General features: G+C 39.1%; 1 protein-coding gene across 3 annotated transcripts in view; it reads right to left on the bottom strand.

Moving 5' to 3' along the window:
• Positions 1 to 16,403, bottom strand: part of ELMO1 (engulfment and cell motility 1) — a 222,522-nt gene that overhangs the window by 58,875 nt on the left and 147,244 nt on the right. For 2 of the 3 annotated variants that reach the window (XM_072153299.1, XM_072153300.1), the window contains one exon: positions 14,740 to 14,876. In XM_072153299.1, coding sequence (XP_072009400.1) covers positions 14,740 to 14,876 — 137 coding nt within the window. Of the gene's footprint in view, positions 1 to 1,460; positions 1,856 to 14,739; positions 14,877 to 16,403 lie in introns of those variants that run through there. The other variant, XM_072153301.1, reaches the window with a different exon arrangement.

Raw genomic sequence — 16,403 nt, 5'->3', positions numbered from 1 at the left:
TTGCAGTATAAAAAAATATGTGTGTGAGAGTGTGAAAAGTCAGCGTATCACCTCAGAGGATTGGACTTGGCAGTTCACTCCCAGTTTACACATATTGTTTAGTAGGACTTCTTACTAAGCAGCTTTTATGGAAAATTATTTCTCCATATCTTAAGTACATTTGCAAGTCTCTGAATAGAGATGTGCTAGGATGTGCACTGGATGTGCTAGGAGTTAATACTTTAATAATATCACATTAAAAGATTAGAATGATAAGTATCCCTGCTAAATACTACGATACACTACTACATCAATAATTACACCCAAACACTGTATCATTTTTATTTTATGTAGAGCTAAAGTGAAAATGGGAACTACTTCATGGAAATTATTACATAAGTATGTATGTATGTAAATGCTGTCTGAATATGACAAATCTCAATATACATTGAAAACAATGGATGGTGGAGCTTCAAAGTATCGTAAGAAAAATGTTTCAGAAACATTGAACGTAAAGCTGAGTAAAACAAAACAAAAAACATGCAGGCCATTCCTTGAAAAACTAAAAGAGCTAGTGATAAAAAAGTGAAGGATACTTCAAATGGAACAAAGAACCCACAAGGCAAAATCTATGTACTGAACTGAACTCCCAACATGCAAATCTATCCACCTCTTCACCTGCCACATCTCTGAATAACCATCATTATGGCATCATTAGGCATGGCAAAACTACAGTAATATTCTCCATTATTATTCACAATTGCTGCCCAGGAAATGTATTAGTAAGGATAGATTGAGCATATTAAGACACTAACCACCAGCTAAAAGAGGGAAACATGATAAAGAGAGATGAAACAGCGCTAGACAACGTGACAGGACTGGGAAGGGTTAACAGTTCCAGTAGAATGACAAGCAGGGAAGAGGGCATGAGAGGAACATCAGCATTAGGTGATCTGGTAACAAAGCCGGCACTGCTTTACTGACAAGACAAAGAGAGGACGCTTTACATAGATGGTCATTCATTATTACATCAATATTAGATGTGCTCACTCCAAATACAACAACATTTAATTCAATCAGATAATAATAATAATTTAAGTTTCATCCAGATCTCTTTTAACTGGTCTTTACGCTCACTAACATCATAAAAACATGCTAAAGCTGAAGTAAGAGCTACCGCTTGTGCACCACACTACAGCATCTGTTCTACAATGGGACAGGGATTGACAGGTATGTCTGTAGTTTCTGCTAAATCTGCAGATAAAAAAATGTATGTTCTGAATGTATATACAAAAATACCTTCACCAAAAAGCACACAAGCATATAAAATATCCAAGTAGCTGTTCCTGAAATCAATGCATGGCTAAGACTCTATAATATGGAATAAAAAGCTGAAAATGTGCCGCATAGATTCAGGCTTCATCTAATTCGTTAGCTCTTATTGTGGCACCTAAACCAGCAGGCATGTGTGTTGTACTTACACATATCCCTCTGATCCATAGTGCAGTGTGATAGGAATCTTCCTCCTAGTATTGATGTTTATACATCCGCTCAGGAATATCCTTGATGAAGTCTGGCTCCAGTGAGTTCATGTGATGTGGAGTCCCCTTTATGTGCATCTACAACTGGTGTACAGTATGAAAAGCGAAGCGTGTAGCCCTGCTTATGTTTATTGTACTGCTGGAGCAGCTGGGACGTGATAGGCAGGAGCGCGCTTACACTGCCCAATCATAGGCCATTTCCATTCCAGGGATATTCCTGCCTATTTGTTTAGGATCCATAGAGACCTTTTCCTCTTCATAATAAAAAAGAGAAAACAATTCTTTCCCCTGATCAGACCACACTAAATTACATCTGTGTCTCTGCCATTCTCTGCCCCCTCCCTCCCTGTGTGACATACAGCGGCTTAGATGGAGAGAGTTCAAATTCATTTCCAGTTTTCACCTTGTTGGGGAGAGGGGAAGAAGAGGGAGCGTCTGGGCTCAATAATTACTTATTCTGTCACCATGGAAACAGACGGGATGTAGTGAGCGAGATTTGTATAGAACATCTGCTGCCAGATTCATAATCAACTACAATCTCATCTTTCCCCTCCCTCATTACTTAAATTTGATGTGGCAGGTCTGTTTTTCCTATCAGGTCCTTTAGATCTTGCACAACGCTTCTGACACAACCTGGGTGTCCTCATAGTGAAAGCCAAATATGCGGAGACACGGGAGACGCCACCCACATGCCTGTGGAGATTACCTTGTAGATTACCTTATGAAATCACTACTGTACTTGTACTATATAGTGTACAGAATGAACCATTAGGTCAGATCATTTTTCTTTATGCTGTCTCCCAGCAGATCATTATGATGGGATTCTTCACAATTTCTGGTCATCAAGACTGTTGGGACATCTGCACAGTACAGGAGAACATACTGGGGCAAAATGGAATCATCTGAACAAAAAAACAACCACCAAAAACTTGACCAATAGCTTAGTAGAATTTATTATAAAACCAGCAAAAAACCATCATAGACAGTCAAAAGATGCCTGAGATAAAAAGTATTACATTTACCCGGATATGGGCATTTATTGACTGTCTACAACGATTTTTTGCTGGATTTATAATAAACCCTGCTAAGCTATTGGTCTAAACAAAAAATACTAAATGTAAAGGCAGAAAATATGCAAGCATTAGTATGGTTTCGGTGTGTTATGATTTTTCTTCGGATGTTTTTTCTTCGGGTGTATTTTTATTTTAAATGCTTTAGGTTACTAAAATGTCTTTAAACAAATAAATACAAAAATTTAAAAGAAACATACAATGTTATTTACAGCTTATAAGCCAGAAACTATACATAGGTCTATAGCAGGGGTGGGCATTTAATTTTCCCATGGAGCCACACAAGAAATTGGAATGGTTTTATAGAGCCAAACTAAAATACTTAGTTCAATTCTACCCAATACCTATATACTGTATTCAGTATATATTTTATATACAATGATTTTAAGAAAATATAGAGGACCTATAGAGGGAAGCTTAAATTGTCATTGAGCTAAGGTCGACCAGTCAGAGATAGAGGGCCGGATGTGGCCTGCGCGCCATACAATGTCCAAGACTGGCCTAAAGGGTATTTGTATAATATTTAAAAGCATACCTAAAATGTCATTATTCATGCAGAATGGTTTACTGTAACCAAAACATAAAAAAAAAATTAGAAATGTACATTCTCACTATTTGTTCTAATTGTACATTAATTGGGGAACTTATTGATGACAATAAGACTAGTCATATACCCAATTCAATATTTATACATCGCTGAACAGAGCTGAACAATGTATGAACTGGACTCAGCCCCAGGAGTCCACACCATATAAGGATTCACCAATCAATTCAACAATGCCCAGCGCTGTTATAATAGAAACTTGTGTGCTTTGTAATAAAGCTGTACCGGGCAACATTCTCTGACCAAAAGCGGTTATACCCTACATCTGTGTCTGTTTTGATTCTTTATGCATGCACTTTGTTACCACAATTGGGACAGGTACAGATGACGTCAGACTGGCCTACCAGTGGACCAAATGATCCTTCAGTGGGCCCCGGTCCTAACTCAATACTGAACCCCAGAGATCCAACTGAAGACATCCCACTATTAAGGTTACAAAGGTCTCTTATGAGCCAAGGAACCCCTTCCTCTCCCCCCCCCCCCTGGGAGTTCCTCTTCTATACAGCGATGCACCGGCATCAGCTCTATGTCGCCGCAGCACTGGCTGACATTCAACTATGCGCATGCGAAGGAGCATGCGCAGACACATAGCCGAAGCCGGAGCCGCGATGGATAAAAAAGAACCTGCCGTGGGGAGGGGGGTTAGGGGGTAGTTGCAGGTGCGTCGGAACGTGAGCACACTGTTTGTTTTTTTAGTACAGTAATTATATTGGGGGCAGGGGCTGCTGGCTATATAATAGAGGGGGCTGGCTGGTTATATAATAGAGGGGGGTGGCAGGCTATATACTACAGGGGGCTGGCTGGCTATACACTAGAGGGGCTGAGAGGCAATACAGGGGGCTGGCAAGCTATACACCACAGAGGCTGGCAGGCTATACACTACAGGGGGCTGTAGTGTCTCGGCGTATACTCGAGTATATACAGTATTTTAAATAGGACCAAATGTAATTGTGAATTGTTAATAATACAATCAAGAACAGCTGAGGTCAGGTATCAACAAAAATGAGCGACCATACTTTACAAGAATTGCAAAATCATTTGCATTTATGTAATATTAAATAGCAATCGTAAATCTTTATCTGGTTCCATTATTTTATGTAAAGCACTTCAGAATATAAACAGACTTTGGTGTTGTATAATACAAAACTTTTTGGAAGCTTCTAAGAAACATTCAGGTGTTGTAGCATCAAACCATGCCATCGATCATGATTGTGCCAGTAGGTGCATTACTCTTCCAATTTATACCTTGTCTAATTCACTTGATGTAAACACTACAAGTGATGCTGTGATGGAAACTAGACATATGGGAATGTGAAAAAATAGGACCCACATCTAAAATCTATTTTGAGTTACACATCAGTTTTAACCTCTCCCCACACTTTAAGGATAACTAGTAAGCTATTATTGTATTGTTGCAGAAATGACCACTGTAGGTGATGATGGTAATCTTTGAAACATAGTTCTGTGTGTCAGGCTGAATGCTCTCCTGGTGATATGTGCTTTTTGTTGGTAAGACTTTGTATTTATCCTCACCAAGGTGTTAATGAATTCATATGTTATCTTCAGTTTACATCTACTTCTAGTAATTAAATAAAGCAACTGTTCAATTCGCTAAGTCCCGGAAATGTTAGCTCATGAGAAACAAATTGATTTGCCCTTTTGTGTATTGTATATTGCTTTGTGGCTTGGGGAAATTGTTTGCAGCTTGAGCAGTGACTTAAAGTTTCCTATGAAATTGTTAGAAGCTGCTTTAGTCAGTGTTGGTATCAATAAAGCTGTGAATGTACTGTAGGTGCCAGCCCCCATACAGTATACAGCCAGCCCCCATACAGTATACAGCCAGCCCCCATACACTATACAGCCAGCCCTCATACACTATACAGCCGGCCCCCATACACTACACAGCCAGCCCCCTGCTAAGCGCATTAAAAATAAAAAACTTAATACTCACCCCGATCCTCAGCGCGGCTCTCGATTCCCAATGGCGGCTCCCGTCTTCTTTCTCCTCTAGCCGGCAGAGTCGTGTCCATGCACGTCGCATGGACACAACTCTGCTGGCTAGAGAAGAAAGAGAGAAAAAGACCCGCAGAGAACCGCGTCGGAGATCGGGAGCCGCGCCAAGGATACGGACACAGGAGGGTGAGTATTAAGTTTTTTATTTTTTAATTGACTCGTGTATAAGCCGAGGTGAGGTATACGATATATATATACAATCACACACACACATATATATATGTATATATGTGTGTGTGTGTATATTATATATATATATATATATATATATATATATATATATATATATATATATATAATGTATATATGTATGTGTGTGTGTGTGTGTGTATGTATATTATATATATTATTATATATATACACACACACACACACACACATATGTACAGTACAGACCAAAAGTTTGGACACACCTTCTCATTCAAAGAGTTTTCTGTATTTTCGAGACTATGAAAATCAAAACTATAAATTAACACATGTGGAATTATATACTTAACAAAAAAAGTGTCATACAACTGAATATATGACTTATATTCTAGGTTCTTCAAAGTAGCCACCTCTTTCTTTAATTACTGCCTTGCACACTCTTGATGAGCCTCAAGGAGGTAGTCACCAGAAAAGGTTTTCACATCACAGGTGTGCCCTGACAGGTCTAATAAGTCTCTTGCCTTATAAATGGGGTTGGGATCATCAGTTGTGTTGTGCAGAAGTCAGTTGGTTACACAGCTGATAGTCCTACTGATTAGACTGTTAGAATTTGTATTATGGCTACTTTAAGAAATGAAGGCCAGCCAGTTCGAAAAATTGGGAAACTTTTTTCGAGCAGTTGCAAAAGCCATCAAGTGCTACAATGAAACAGGCTCACATTAGGACCACCCCAGAAAAGGAAGGCCAAGAGTCACCAAGAGTCAGTGGAGAATAAGTTCAACCTAGGCACCAGCCTCAGAAATCACAGGGTAACAGCAGCTCAGATTAGAGACTAGGTAAATGTCATACTGAGTTCTAGCAGAAGACACATCTCTACAAAAACTGATAAGAGGAGACTGTGTGCAGTAGGTCTTCATGGTAACATAGCTGCTATAACACCACTGCTAAGGACAGGCACCAAGCAGAAGAGACTTGTTTGGGCTAAAGAACACAAGGAATGGACATTAGGCTAGTGGAAATCTGTACTGTCCGATTTCATCTGTCTGATAAGTCACTGTATCACCATGCAAATCAAAAAAGGTGAACAAATGGACTACCGATGGTTCCCACCGTGAAGCATGGAGGAGGTGGTGTGATGGTATGGGAGTGCTTTGCTGGTTATAATATTGGGGATTTATTCAAAAGTGAAGGTATACTGAACCAGCATGATTGCCACAACATCTTGCAGCCTCATGCTATTCCATCTGGTTTGCTTCTAGTTGGATCATCATTTATTTTTCAACAGGACAATGACCCCAAAAAACACCTACAGGCTGTGTAAGGGCTATTTGACCAAGAAGATGAGTGATGGGGTGCCAGACTTGAACCCAATCGAGACGGTTTGGGATAAGCTGGACCGCAGAGTGAAGGCAACAGGGCCAACAAGTGCTAAGCATATCTGGGAACTCCTTCAAGACTGTTGGAAGTCCATTTCAGATGACGACCTCTGAAGCTCATGAAGAGAATGGCAAGAGTGTGCAAAGCAGTAATCAAAGCAAAACGAGGCTACTTTGAATAATCTAGAATATAAGGCATATTTTCAGTTGTTTGACACTTTTTTGTTAAGTATATAATTCCACATGTGTTACCTCATAGTTTTGATGCCTTCAGTGTGAATCTACAATTTTTATAGTCATGAAAATACAGGAAACTCTTTGAATGAGAAGGCATCTCCAAACTTTTGGTCTGTGCTGTATATACATATAGACAATATGGAGCACAAGGAAAACAATAGATCGTCTCCTTCTGACGACTATATACTATAAGTGTAGCCACACATTTAAAGCATTTTTTACTGCAGAAATGAATAGTGCAGGTGATTAAAGTAAATCTTGTAATGTACTTCACGAAGTAAAACAGCCTAGTGTCTTTTTCGGTCTTCTTTCTCCTGCAGTGAGCTAAGTATATTAGAGTCCTGTGTGAAGCCATGTGAAGAGATCAGACTATCCAGTCAACACTTAAGTCATTAGAAATATTGTCAGATTCCTATGTTGGCAGAAGTTAAAGTAGATGTATCATATTTATCTTTGTGTTTCCAAGGGAAGTCCTCTAAAATGTGTTTTATCAAGATAACAAAACATGTTCACCTTCCATTGCGCTGAGTCTGGTATTGCAGCATACCACCATTGAGACAAATAGTGCGGAACTGGAATACCAGACTTAAAGTGTAACCGTCATTTAAAAAACTTTTGATATGTTGTAGGGCAGGTAATTTTAAGCCCTTTTGCAATTGGATTAGTTATTCGAATCTTGCTCCTTCCTCTTGACTTCCCCTAGATGGCAGTGACTGCTCATATGTCTGTTACTATGGACATTCCGTCTTCATAAAGAAGATTACGGAACAGGAGACACGCCCCCTCCTCCTCACTGCTCACAGCTGATCACCTCATGGCTCAGTGCTGCAGCAGTTATGTGCAGGGAGAAGCCATCACTAAATGTAGTAACCAAGCACCTTCATCTTCTCTCTCCTCAGCTTTCCCTACACTTTTGTATAAACACATAATCCACACAGACACAAACTGCAGCCCCCCCTCCCCCCATCACCTCACACAAGGAAGTGGCAGGAGACAATCTCCAAGTCTACATGCTGCCCTGTCATGTGCTGGGCTGGAGTGATATATAGATAGATAGATAGATAGATAGATAGATAGATAGATAGATATGACTAGATAGATAGATAGCTCTGGTGTCATTGGCCAGCAGCCTGCGCTTGTGATGAGGTGACAGGAGGCAGGCTCCACCCCTCCAGCTCGCTGATTGTAGGTTTTTGAGAGCTGGAAACCATGGTTGCTATGGGCCAAAAGAGGTACTAAATGAGGACTGAGAGGCTAAATATTTTGAGGAATGATTCCCAGGGACACCTGGAGCAGAATTATGTATTTTAGTTTTTTTTTTGTTCAGAATGACGGTTACACTTTAAACCCTGCAGGTGCACCACTGTTTTTACAGAAATGCATATATGTTCCTTCTAGTAGTTATTTAACAGAGGGACAATGAGTCCTGTAATAAAGTCATGCCTTATTAGACTGTGATTTAATCATCACTGTACAGCAATGCATCATAATTCATAAACTGTCAGTGATGGGCCTTCAATTAACACTTGTTTTATATGAAACCTGTAATAAAGGACATGGTAAATTCATTACCAGCGATTATTGTCTTCAGCAGTCAGCCATGCTGGAGAGCACAGTCAATTACTTTGATTTGTTTCAAAGTGCAACAAGAGTAAAGCAATAAAAATAGAGAAGAGCGTGTGCTCCCAAACTATTCCCTAGAATAAAGACTATCCAGAAAAAAAGGATAGAAAATAAAATCAAGCCATGGATCAAGATAGGTAATATAATAGATCACATGAATCGCAGGGAACAGGTTTAAAAGAAAACAGTCACTGTTTAGTAGGTTCATTTTCATAACTATAAATGTTATTTATTTTTTTTAAATTACAATGTAACCTGTTTTCAAGTGCAGGGGCTGTATGAAGACTCACGGGGATAGCCCTCTTCATACCGAGGTGGGGTTTGCTGCACATTGCAGAAAACACCCACTGCTAATACTCACTATGGTTGCTAGCACTGATCGCGGTTATTAACCCTGCCTAGGCCGCTACTGTGGAAAATGCCATTTACTGCCATACAGTAGTATGGCAGTATATGGTAGGAACATTCAGACCATCTAGTGTTAATGTAAAAAAAAAAAAAAGATGAAAAAAATAACAAAAATGTAAAAAAAAACCTAAAAATTCAAATCGCCCCTTTCCGTACAACTATTATACTAATATAACTTAATAAGCAGTAAAAGAAGTGCCTCAAAAATGCCCAATCTATCAAAATATAAAAACAAAAACAGTTATTGCTGGTGGTGAACCCGGAAACTGTATTTTTACACCATTTTACATCAAAACGCTGCACAGTCTTCAAAATGTTAGCAATGAAAACGACAGCTCATTTCACAAAAAATGTCAACACACACAGCTCCATACACCATAGTATAAAAATATTTTTTAGTAATGTATATAAATGCTATATAAATTTAGCATCACCGTGATTGCACTGAACCAAAGAATAAAGCAGAGGTATTATTTTGAGCGAACAGTGAAAGTTGTAAAAACTAAGTGACACAAATGCGTTTTTTTTTTTTTTGGTCGATTTCATTTGGAATATTTTTCCAGCTTTGCAGTACACGGCATGGAATAATAAATAACGTCACAGAGAAGTAAAATTTGTCACACAGAAAATTTGCCCTCACACAGCTCTGTACACAGTAAAATGTATTTAAAGCATGTGTAATAGCATGTTATAAATGGGAGTCTCCAAAACCATCTTCATTTTCAAGAAAAAAAAGCAATTGTTAATAGCTGGAACCAACAGCTTATGTGGACAGTGCAGCAAAGGATGAGTGCAGAGAGACCTGAACTGCAGCATAAGCTAAATGGTTATAAAGTACAGCAAGACAATGCTGCATATAACGGACCTGAAGATATGCCTTTTAAAGGACATTTACCATCAGTTCCACTTCTTTGTAGCACTTCTTCTATGTACTAAGTGGAAGTGTTCTTAGTGAATAAACGGCAAATATATTTTTAAAACTGTTTTTCTTTGTAAGCCCCCATTCACACGACCGTTGGAGGCACGTATATCTGGCCGCAAATTTGCAGCTGGATATATGTCCCCCATAGACGACTATGGCGCCCGGGCTCATTGTTCCTTGCCCGCACAAAAGATAGAGCATGCTCTATCTGTGGCCGTTAGAACGGCAGTGCGGTATATTTTCCTATACAGCGCTTATCCCGCCTCCTCTGCGGCTACAGCCTGGTGAGCACACGTTCATGTGAAAGTAGCCCAAGTGTTCCCTTGCTTTATTCACTAAAAACAGTTCCACAGCGCATGAAGAAACACACTTGTAAGTGCTACATGTCTACCATCAGTGAAACTTTAATGTAGGTGATAAATCTAAGCCTACTTGCACGTGATATTTGTGGCTTCAGAACTGACGACAACAGTTTGCGTCCCAACTGTCACTGTCATATGAGCACCGCTTTCAATAAGAATACAAAAAGACTGCCAGACCACAAACTAGGACAGGAATATGACTTGGTCTATCCTTTGTGGCTCAGGGCGTGGAATCCACTGCCATGTGCATGAGCTCTTACATGGGTTGTGTGCTATCCACTAAAAAAAAGTGGTTTGCACTTGACCCCATTTCCCTTTTGTTAGCATAAGCCCTAAAACTGTGAAAAAGAAAAAAACTAAGTAAAGGCAGACTCACTCTTTACTTAACTTTGCCAGAAACCGATTTCTTCTAGTGGTGTCTAAAATTTTTAAGATTTTGTTCCGTAAAGCCAAATCAATCTCTAGATGCATTTGTCTCTAGAAAGCAGCAGATTTTAGCAGGAAATTTGTTCTTTGTATATTAAAATATTTAAGTCAGTAAGGAAAAAGGATACAATAAAAGGGTAATCTAAAAAGACAGTTCCCTCCAATGGGTTAAAAACAGATTAAGCTGCATCAGGGAATATATCGTTTTGTCATCCCTATAAAACTGTATGTTTAATTCACAGTGTGTTTACATATCCTAGAAGATTCTCCCAACTTTGTCAATTTTCTGCATTGAAATGACTTCATATAATTGCCCTAGCAGCCTGGCATAGATCATTTCCATCCTCATTGCCCGGATGCTGATTTTCTGCAGCTAGCATTTTATGAGGCGTGCTCAGAATATCCCCAGCACTTATCACACAGCATTCTAACTTTCCAGCATGGAGCTTCTAATCTCTCCGTCTGCGTACAAGAGATAATGCATTACATGATAATAAGAGCTGCCAGCTCTGCGCTTCTCCTTTCGTCTTTTCTCGTAGCTCATCATATCTCAGCACGTCAAGCAGAAAGATGAAAGCTTTATTCTCTGCATGATTGGGGTTTGCGATCGACACCCTTTAGATCACATTTAAGTAATAGGGAGAATACCTTTCTGACATTATTAGACTATTCAGGCACAATTATGTAGCTGTCAAGTAGCCAGAGGAAAGCACATATGCTACCACCCAGTTTATATGCCTAATAAGTAGCAAATTATAGGGGTATCTGAAAGAGCATCCTTGCCTGAAATGCATATACTGTAAGAGTATCTGCAGCTAAATGAGGGATTATAGTTCGGACACCTCTGTCAGTGATTTCTCCACTAAGAGGAACAAAGAATTTAACATACCGAAAGTCCACATATTTGTGATTGTCAGCCAATCATGCCAATAGAGATAGGTTTAGCTGACTTATGTCTTGTGTTTAGCTTTAGGTTTGAACTTACATTCAGCAGAAACGATGATGTGGAAATCATTACATACATTTTACATGAACACACAGGGGGAGATTTATCATTAGTCCTATGTAGCTTCTTGGCATGTAAATGTTACCTGTGAAAAAACACAACTCTGAAGTCACGCAATACACCACAGAGTGTGCAACACCACATTTATCAACTGAGAATTTTAAAAACAAAGCTAATTAAATCGCAAAACCACACTACATAGGAGGGTGGTGTATGTGGCTCCATTGCTACTACAGGGGGAAGTTTTTGCTCCAATCTGTGTTTGTGGTATCTGAGAATTTCCTGTGCAAAAACATCGAAAAAGGAAGAAATTGAGCGATGTTAAACATACGTGTGACTGGTGCAGTCTATTCGCATAGAGCACACAGAGCTGTCACATCAGAAGGCATTTAACACTGCACATACACCGGACTATAAATCCAACTTATGAAAAACTGCCCGTCTAACACATAGACATCTGCTCAAAATCCTACCTAATGATAAATCTCCCCCACAGTCTCTATCCCATTTACACGGAGGAGACCAGTCTAATAACGGAGTTTAAGTACACTTCATCTAAATCTATGGAATTCATTATAATAGGTTTACAAAACAACTACATGGTATTATGCCAGTGACTATTTCATCAGTAAAAAAAAGTACATAAGCATAAGTACAAAGCATATATTAAAAGCCTAGTATGAAAGCGTAAGTACTGTATATACCGACCCGAGTATTACCACCAAAAACTGGGAAAACCTATTGACTCGAGTATAAAACTAGGGTGGGAATTTCATTGGTCCCAGCCTCCCCATATATAGCCAGCACGCTCACAGTAGTATATAGCCAGCCCCCAGTGGTATATAGCCAGCCAGCCCCTAGTGGTATATAAGCTAGCCCCCTGCAGTATATAGCCATCCAGCCCCCTGCAGTATATAGCCATCCAGCCCCCTGTAGTATATAGCCATCCAGCCCCCTGTAGTATATAGGCTGGCTATATACTACAGGGGGTGGCTGGCTATATACTACAGGGGGTGGCTGGCTATATACTACAGGGGGTGGCTGGCTATATACTACAGGGGGGTGGCTATATACTACAGGGGGCTGGCTACATATAGCTAGCACCATGTAGTATAGAGCACGCCCCCTGTAGTATATAGCCAGCCCCCTGTAGTATATAGGCTGGCTGGCTATATACTACAGGGGGTGGCTGGCTATATACTACAGGGGGCTGGCTACATATAGCTAGCACCATGTAGTATAAAGCACGCTCCCTGTAGTATATAGCCAGCCCCCTGTAGTATATAGAATGCCCCGGGCAGTTCCTGTTCTTCTGGAGACGGCGCACATGAAGAAAGAAGATGAGCTGCATGGGGTGTCGGAATGGTGAGTTTATTTTCTTTATATACCCGAGCATAAGCAAAGTTGGGAATTTTCAGCACAAACATTGTTCCGAAAAACTCGGCTAATACTCAAGTATATGCGGTAGATTAGTTACTTGCCAAAATTAAGTTATGCTTATGGATAGCATTTTTCAACTGTGTTTCTCTGTTACTCCTCCAAGACATTAATAAGTAAATTGACAACTGCATGAGGTTTAATCTATATACAATAAGTATTATATTAGAAAATTAAATGTCTCAGGGTATGGAAGAGAAGCAGATGTGAGGGGTCAGTAAACATTTGACAGGCAGCTACAGGATTGTCATCTTAAAAACTTTGTGACTGATATGTTCTTAGTCATACACTTGTGCATCAGTGCACTTAAAACAATAAGAAAACATTCACATTATTTTATATGGTGTGGAGCATGTACTCAGCATCGTGAGACATTAGTCAACTTTTCTACAGAATGAATTCAAAATCTTTAAACTGTAGCAAAATATTGGGGGGACTAACATTTACTACCAACATTCTTCTTTCATACCTAAATTTTCCTAGCCTTCTGCCATCCCAGTGGAAAAACCAGAAGAATGACAAAGCCAAGCTCTATTATATCCCCATTTCTTTGTGCTAAGAATAGGTCAAAGTCATCTTCATCTAAAATGTAGGTTAAAGGGTTGTGTTGAAATATTTACTTTGCACCATGATGTATTTTTTATAGGAATCTTTCAGAAAAGGGATTTGCGGCTACTGCAAGGTTAAGAAAAATATTGAACTGCATTTGTGGCTTAAAAGAATACTTGGAATTAATTAGAAGTTGTAAAAGTCATTTACACACAAATGTTGTGCTCTAGTTATTTTATATAGAAATCTGTGGCGTTTATGATGTTGGGCAATGGCAAGTATAGCTTGACTATGTTTTGTACCTATTCTATTTATAAAAAATGCCTTCTATCCCCACAGCAGCTTTGGTTCACACATAAATAATGGTTCATATTTAATGTCAAAGAGATGAGAAAATAAAGATAAAGCATTGTAAAGCAAAATCTACTATATTTATAAAAAAAATGGCAGGTTCACTTTGAAATTGTTGAGGGACATGATAAATTTCCCTGGTTTAAAATTGAAATTATGTTACATTAGTGATAGGAGGGTAACTATGAATCAGGATGGAGCTAATATCATCCTGTCCCCTCTGGCAGGATCTGCTTTTCTTTAAGCTTCCTATACTCTTGATTTTAATTAAATAAGCATTAAAAATTATGCAAATGAGGGCCTCCAGGCTCCATTAACCCATATGAAGCCCCTCAGGCTTATTAGCATAATTTCATAATTTTAAAAGCCTTTTCTTTAAATAACTCGGGCATAAGAAGAGCAGATCGTGACAGGGGGTGCACACACCAGTATGTCAGTGTGCTTGGTTTACAATTCCTGATCCTGGTGGTAGATGTCCTTTAAATAGAAATGCAGCTGCACTGCTTTGCGCTCATTTTACATCTGATCAAAAGAAATAAACAAGCTCCAGTATCAAATAATATTTTGGCTGTAAGTAATAACCAATAATATTTTAGTACATTCTTTAAAGATCCTGACAAGAGTTTCAAAGGTAGCAACTTTTGGTGCTTTAAATTTAAAAAAAAATATTTTTTTTTTCTTTTCTTACCTTGTTGAAGTCTTCAGAAGTTGCCCTCATTTCTTTCCAGGTCTTGTTCAACAGTTGGATGCAGATACAAAAGAATTCCACGAAAGATCGATCATGTGTGAAGAACATTGGGTGAAAATCATTGCAGGTTTCACTGGCTGGAAGCAAAAAATAAAAAATGAATCAAAGATTTTTTTTTGTTCACATCTGCATGTACAATGTTAAATCGTAAGTACAAGTTTACCAAGACTGCAAACTCTCATGTCTTATTCTGCACCAGTGTCTAATGCTTAAAGTGCAATAAAAACACTTTTTTTTTTGGTATACAGACACAGCGATTACATCATGAAGAATCAGCACTCCCAATATTATCTGCAGACTACTGTAGCTGCCTGTATAAGACTGAATAATTGCAATGTACCTGTTGAGCCTCTGTATACCCGTCAGAGCTCTAATCAAGGCACCACACTAGTGCAGATAGTATGAGAAGTTAAGTATAAGTTATTTCTTGTTTTTAAACCTCCCGAGGTCAGAACTAAAAAAAAATTGTGTATTTCTGTAGTTTTTGCACAACTTGTTGCCATTTTTGAAACAAGAAGTTTTGTTTGGTGCCCCGTAAATTGTGCCATTGTATGAATAATCTGGGCGATTTCAACCTCAAATGGTGCGGTGTGCATGTTTCCCTTATTGAAGAGTCACTCTGTAGAGGCTTGTAACTCTGTACTTTAGAACCTCTGACCTGAAGGCCACCTGCCATGCCTTAGACCATTAGTCAACTTGTGAACAGCATGGGACATCACCGTGGAGCAGTAATTGATGCACATTTCTATAATTGAGTTGTTTGTTAAACTAAATTATATATCCCAACTATAATATCTGAAACAGAATTATAAGTTTTAAATCATATATTACAGGCGCATCATTCAGAAATGGTCTTCTTTAAACCCTTATCGCTTCAAAACACAAATCCAGCCTGCAACAGCATATCAAAAATGAATAAACATGAGGCCTGCAAAGGCCTGTAGGCAGTAACGTGCAATCTGTTAGTCCTTTTTGGGACTCCAAAGCGATTTATTAGTAGAAACATTCTGTGCACATATTAGTCACAAAACTAAGGATTTTCATATTCACATTTATAAATAGAAGACCTCAGACTACCTTCAGCCATCAGATTAGCAGCATGTCAACGGCCATTCTAAGCTGAATGTGCCGGCTCTCGTCAGATTAGCAGCATGACAATTTTACTTATAAAACATTTCAATTTAATCAACTACTCTCGGCTACCAATTGCCTTCTGCATCAGCAAACACATTAGCTGTCAACCTGTGGAGTATTTTTAAATAGATAGAAAGACACCGCCACACCGTGTGCCATCTGCCATCTAGTCAAGAGTTAAATCTGGTCTAGTTGTAACCTTTGTAAAAACTGATTTGGAAGCTCATAGATTAAAACACATTGTTAAGGTAGAATAAGATAGAGAGATGTGTGCTCTGCCTCTTTTGTAGCAGGCCACCCATGGTGAAATTACAGCTTGCTTAGCACAGTGCAGGGGCAGCTTGAGTTCTCATTTTCATTCCCAATTGGGTGCTTGGTTTACCTAAGCAGTTAGAAAGTGCTGTGACTCAGAGCCTCTACTCCAGTGGTAGAGTGATAAAAAAGTGGTTGGGTCCAACTGCTGGGATCAC

The sequence above is a fragment of the Engystomops pustulosus genome, chromosome 5 (genome assembly GCF_040894005.1).
Source record: "Engystomops pustulosus chromosome 5, aEngPut4.maternal, whole genome shotgun sequence".
Classification (NCBI taxonomy): Eukaryota; Metazoa; Chordata; class Amphibia; order Anura; family Leptodactylidae; genus Engystomops; species Engystomops pustulosus.
Note: the sequence above shows the minus strand (reverse complement) of the source record. Positions and strands in the feature narration are given on the sequence as shown.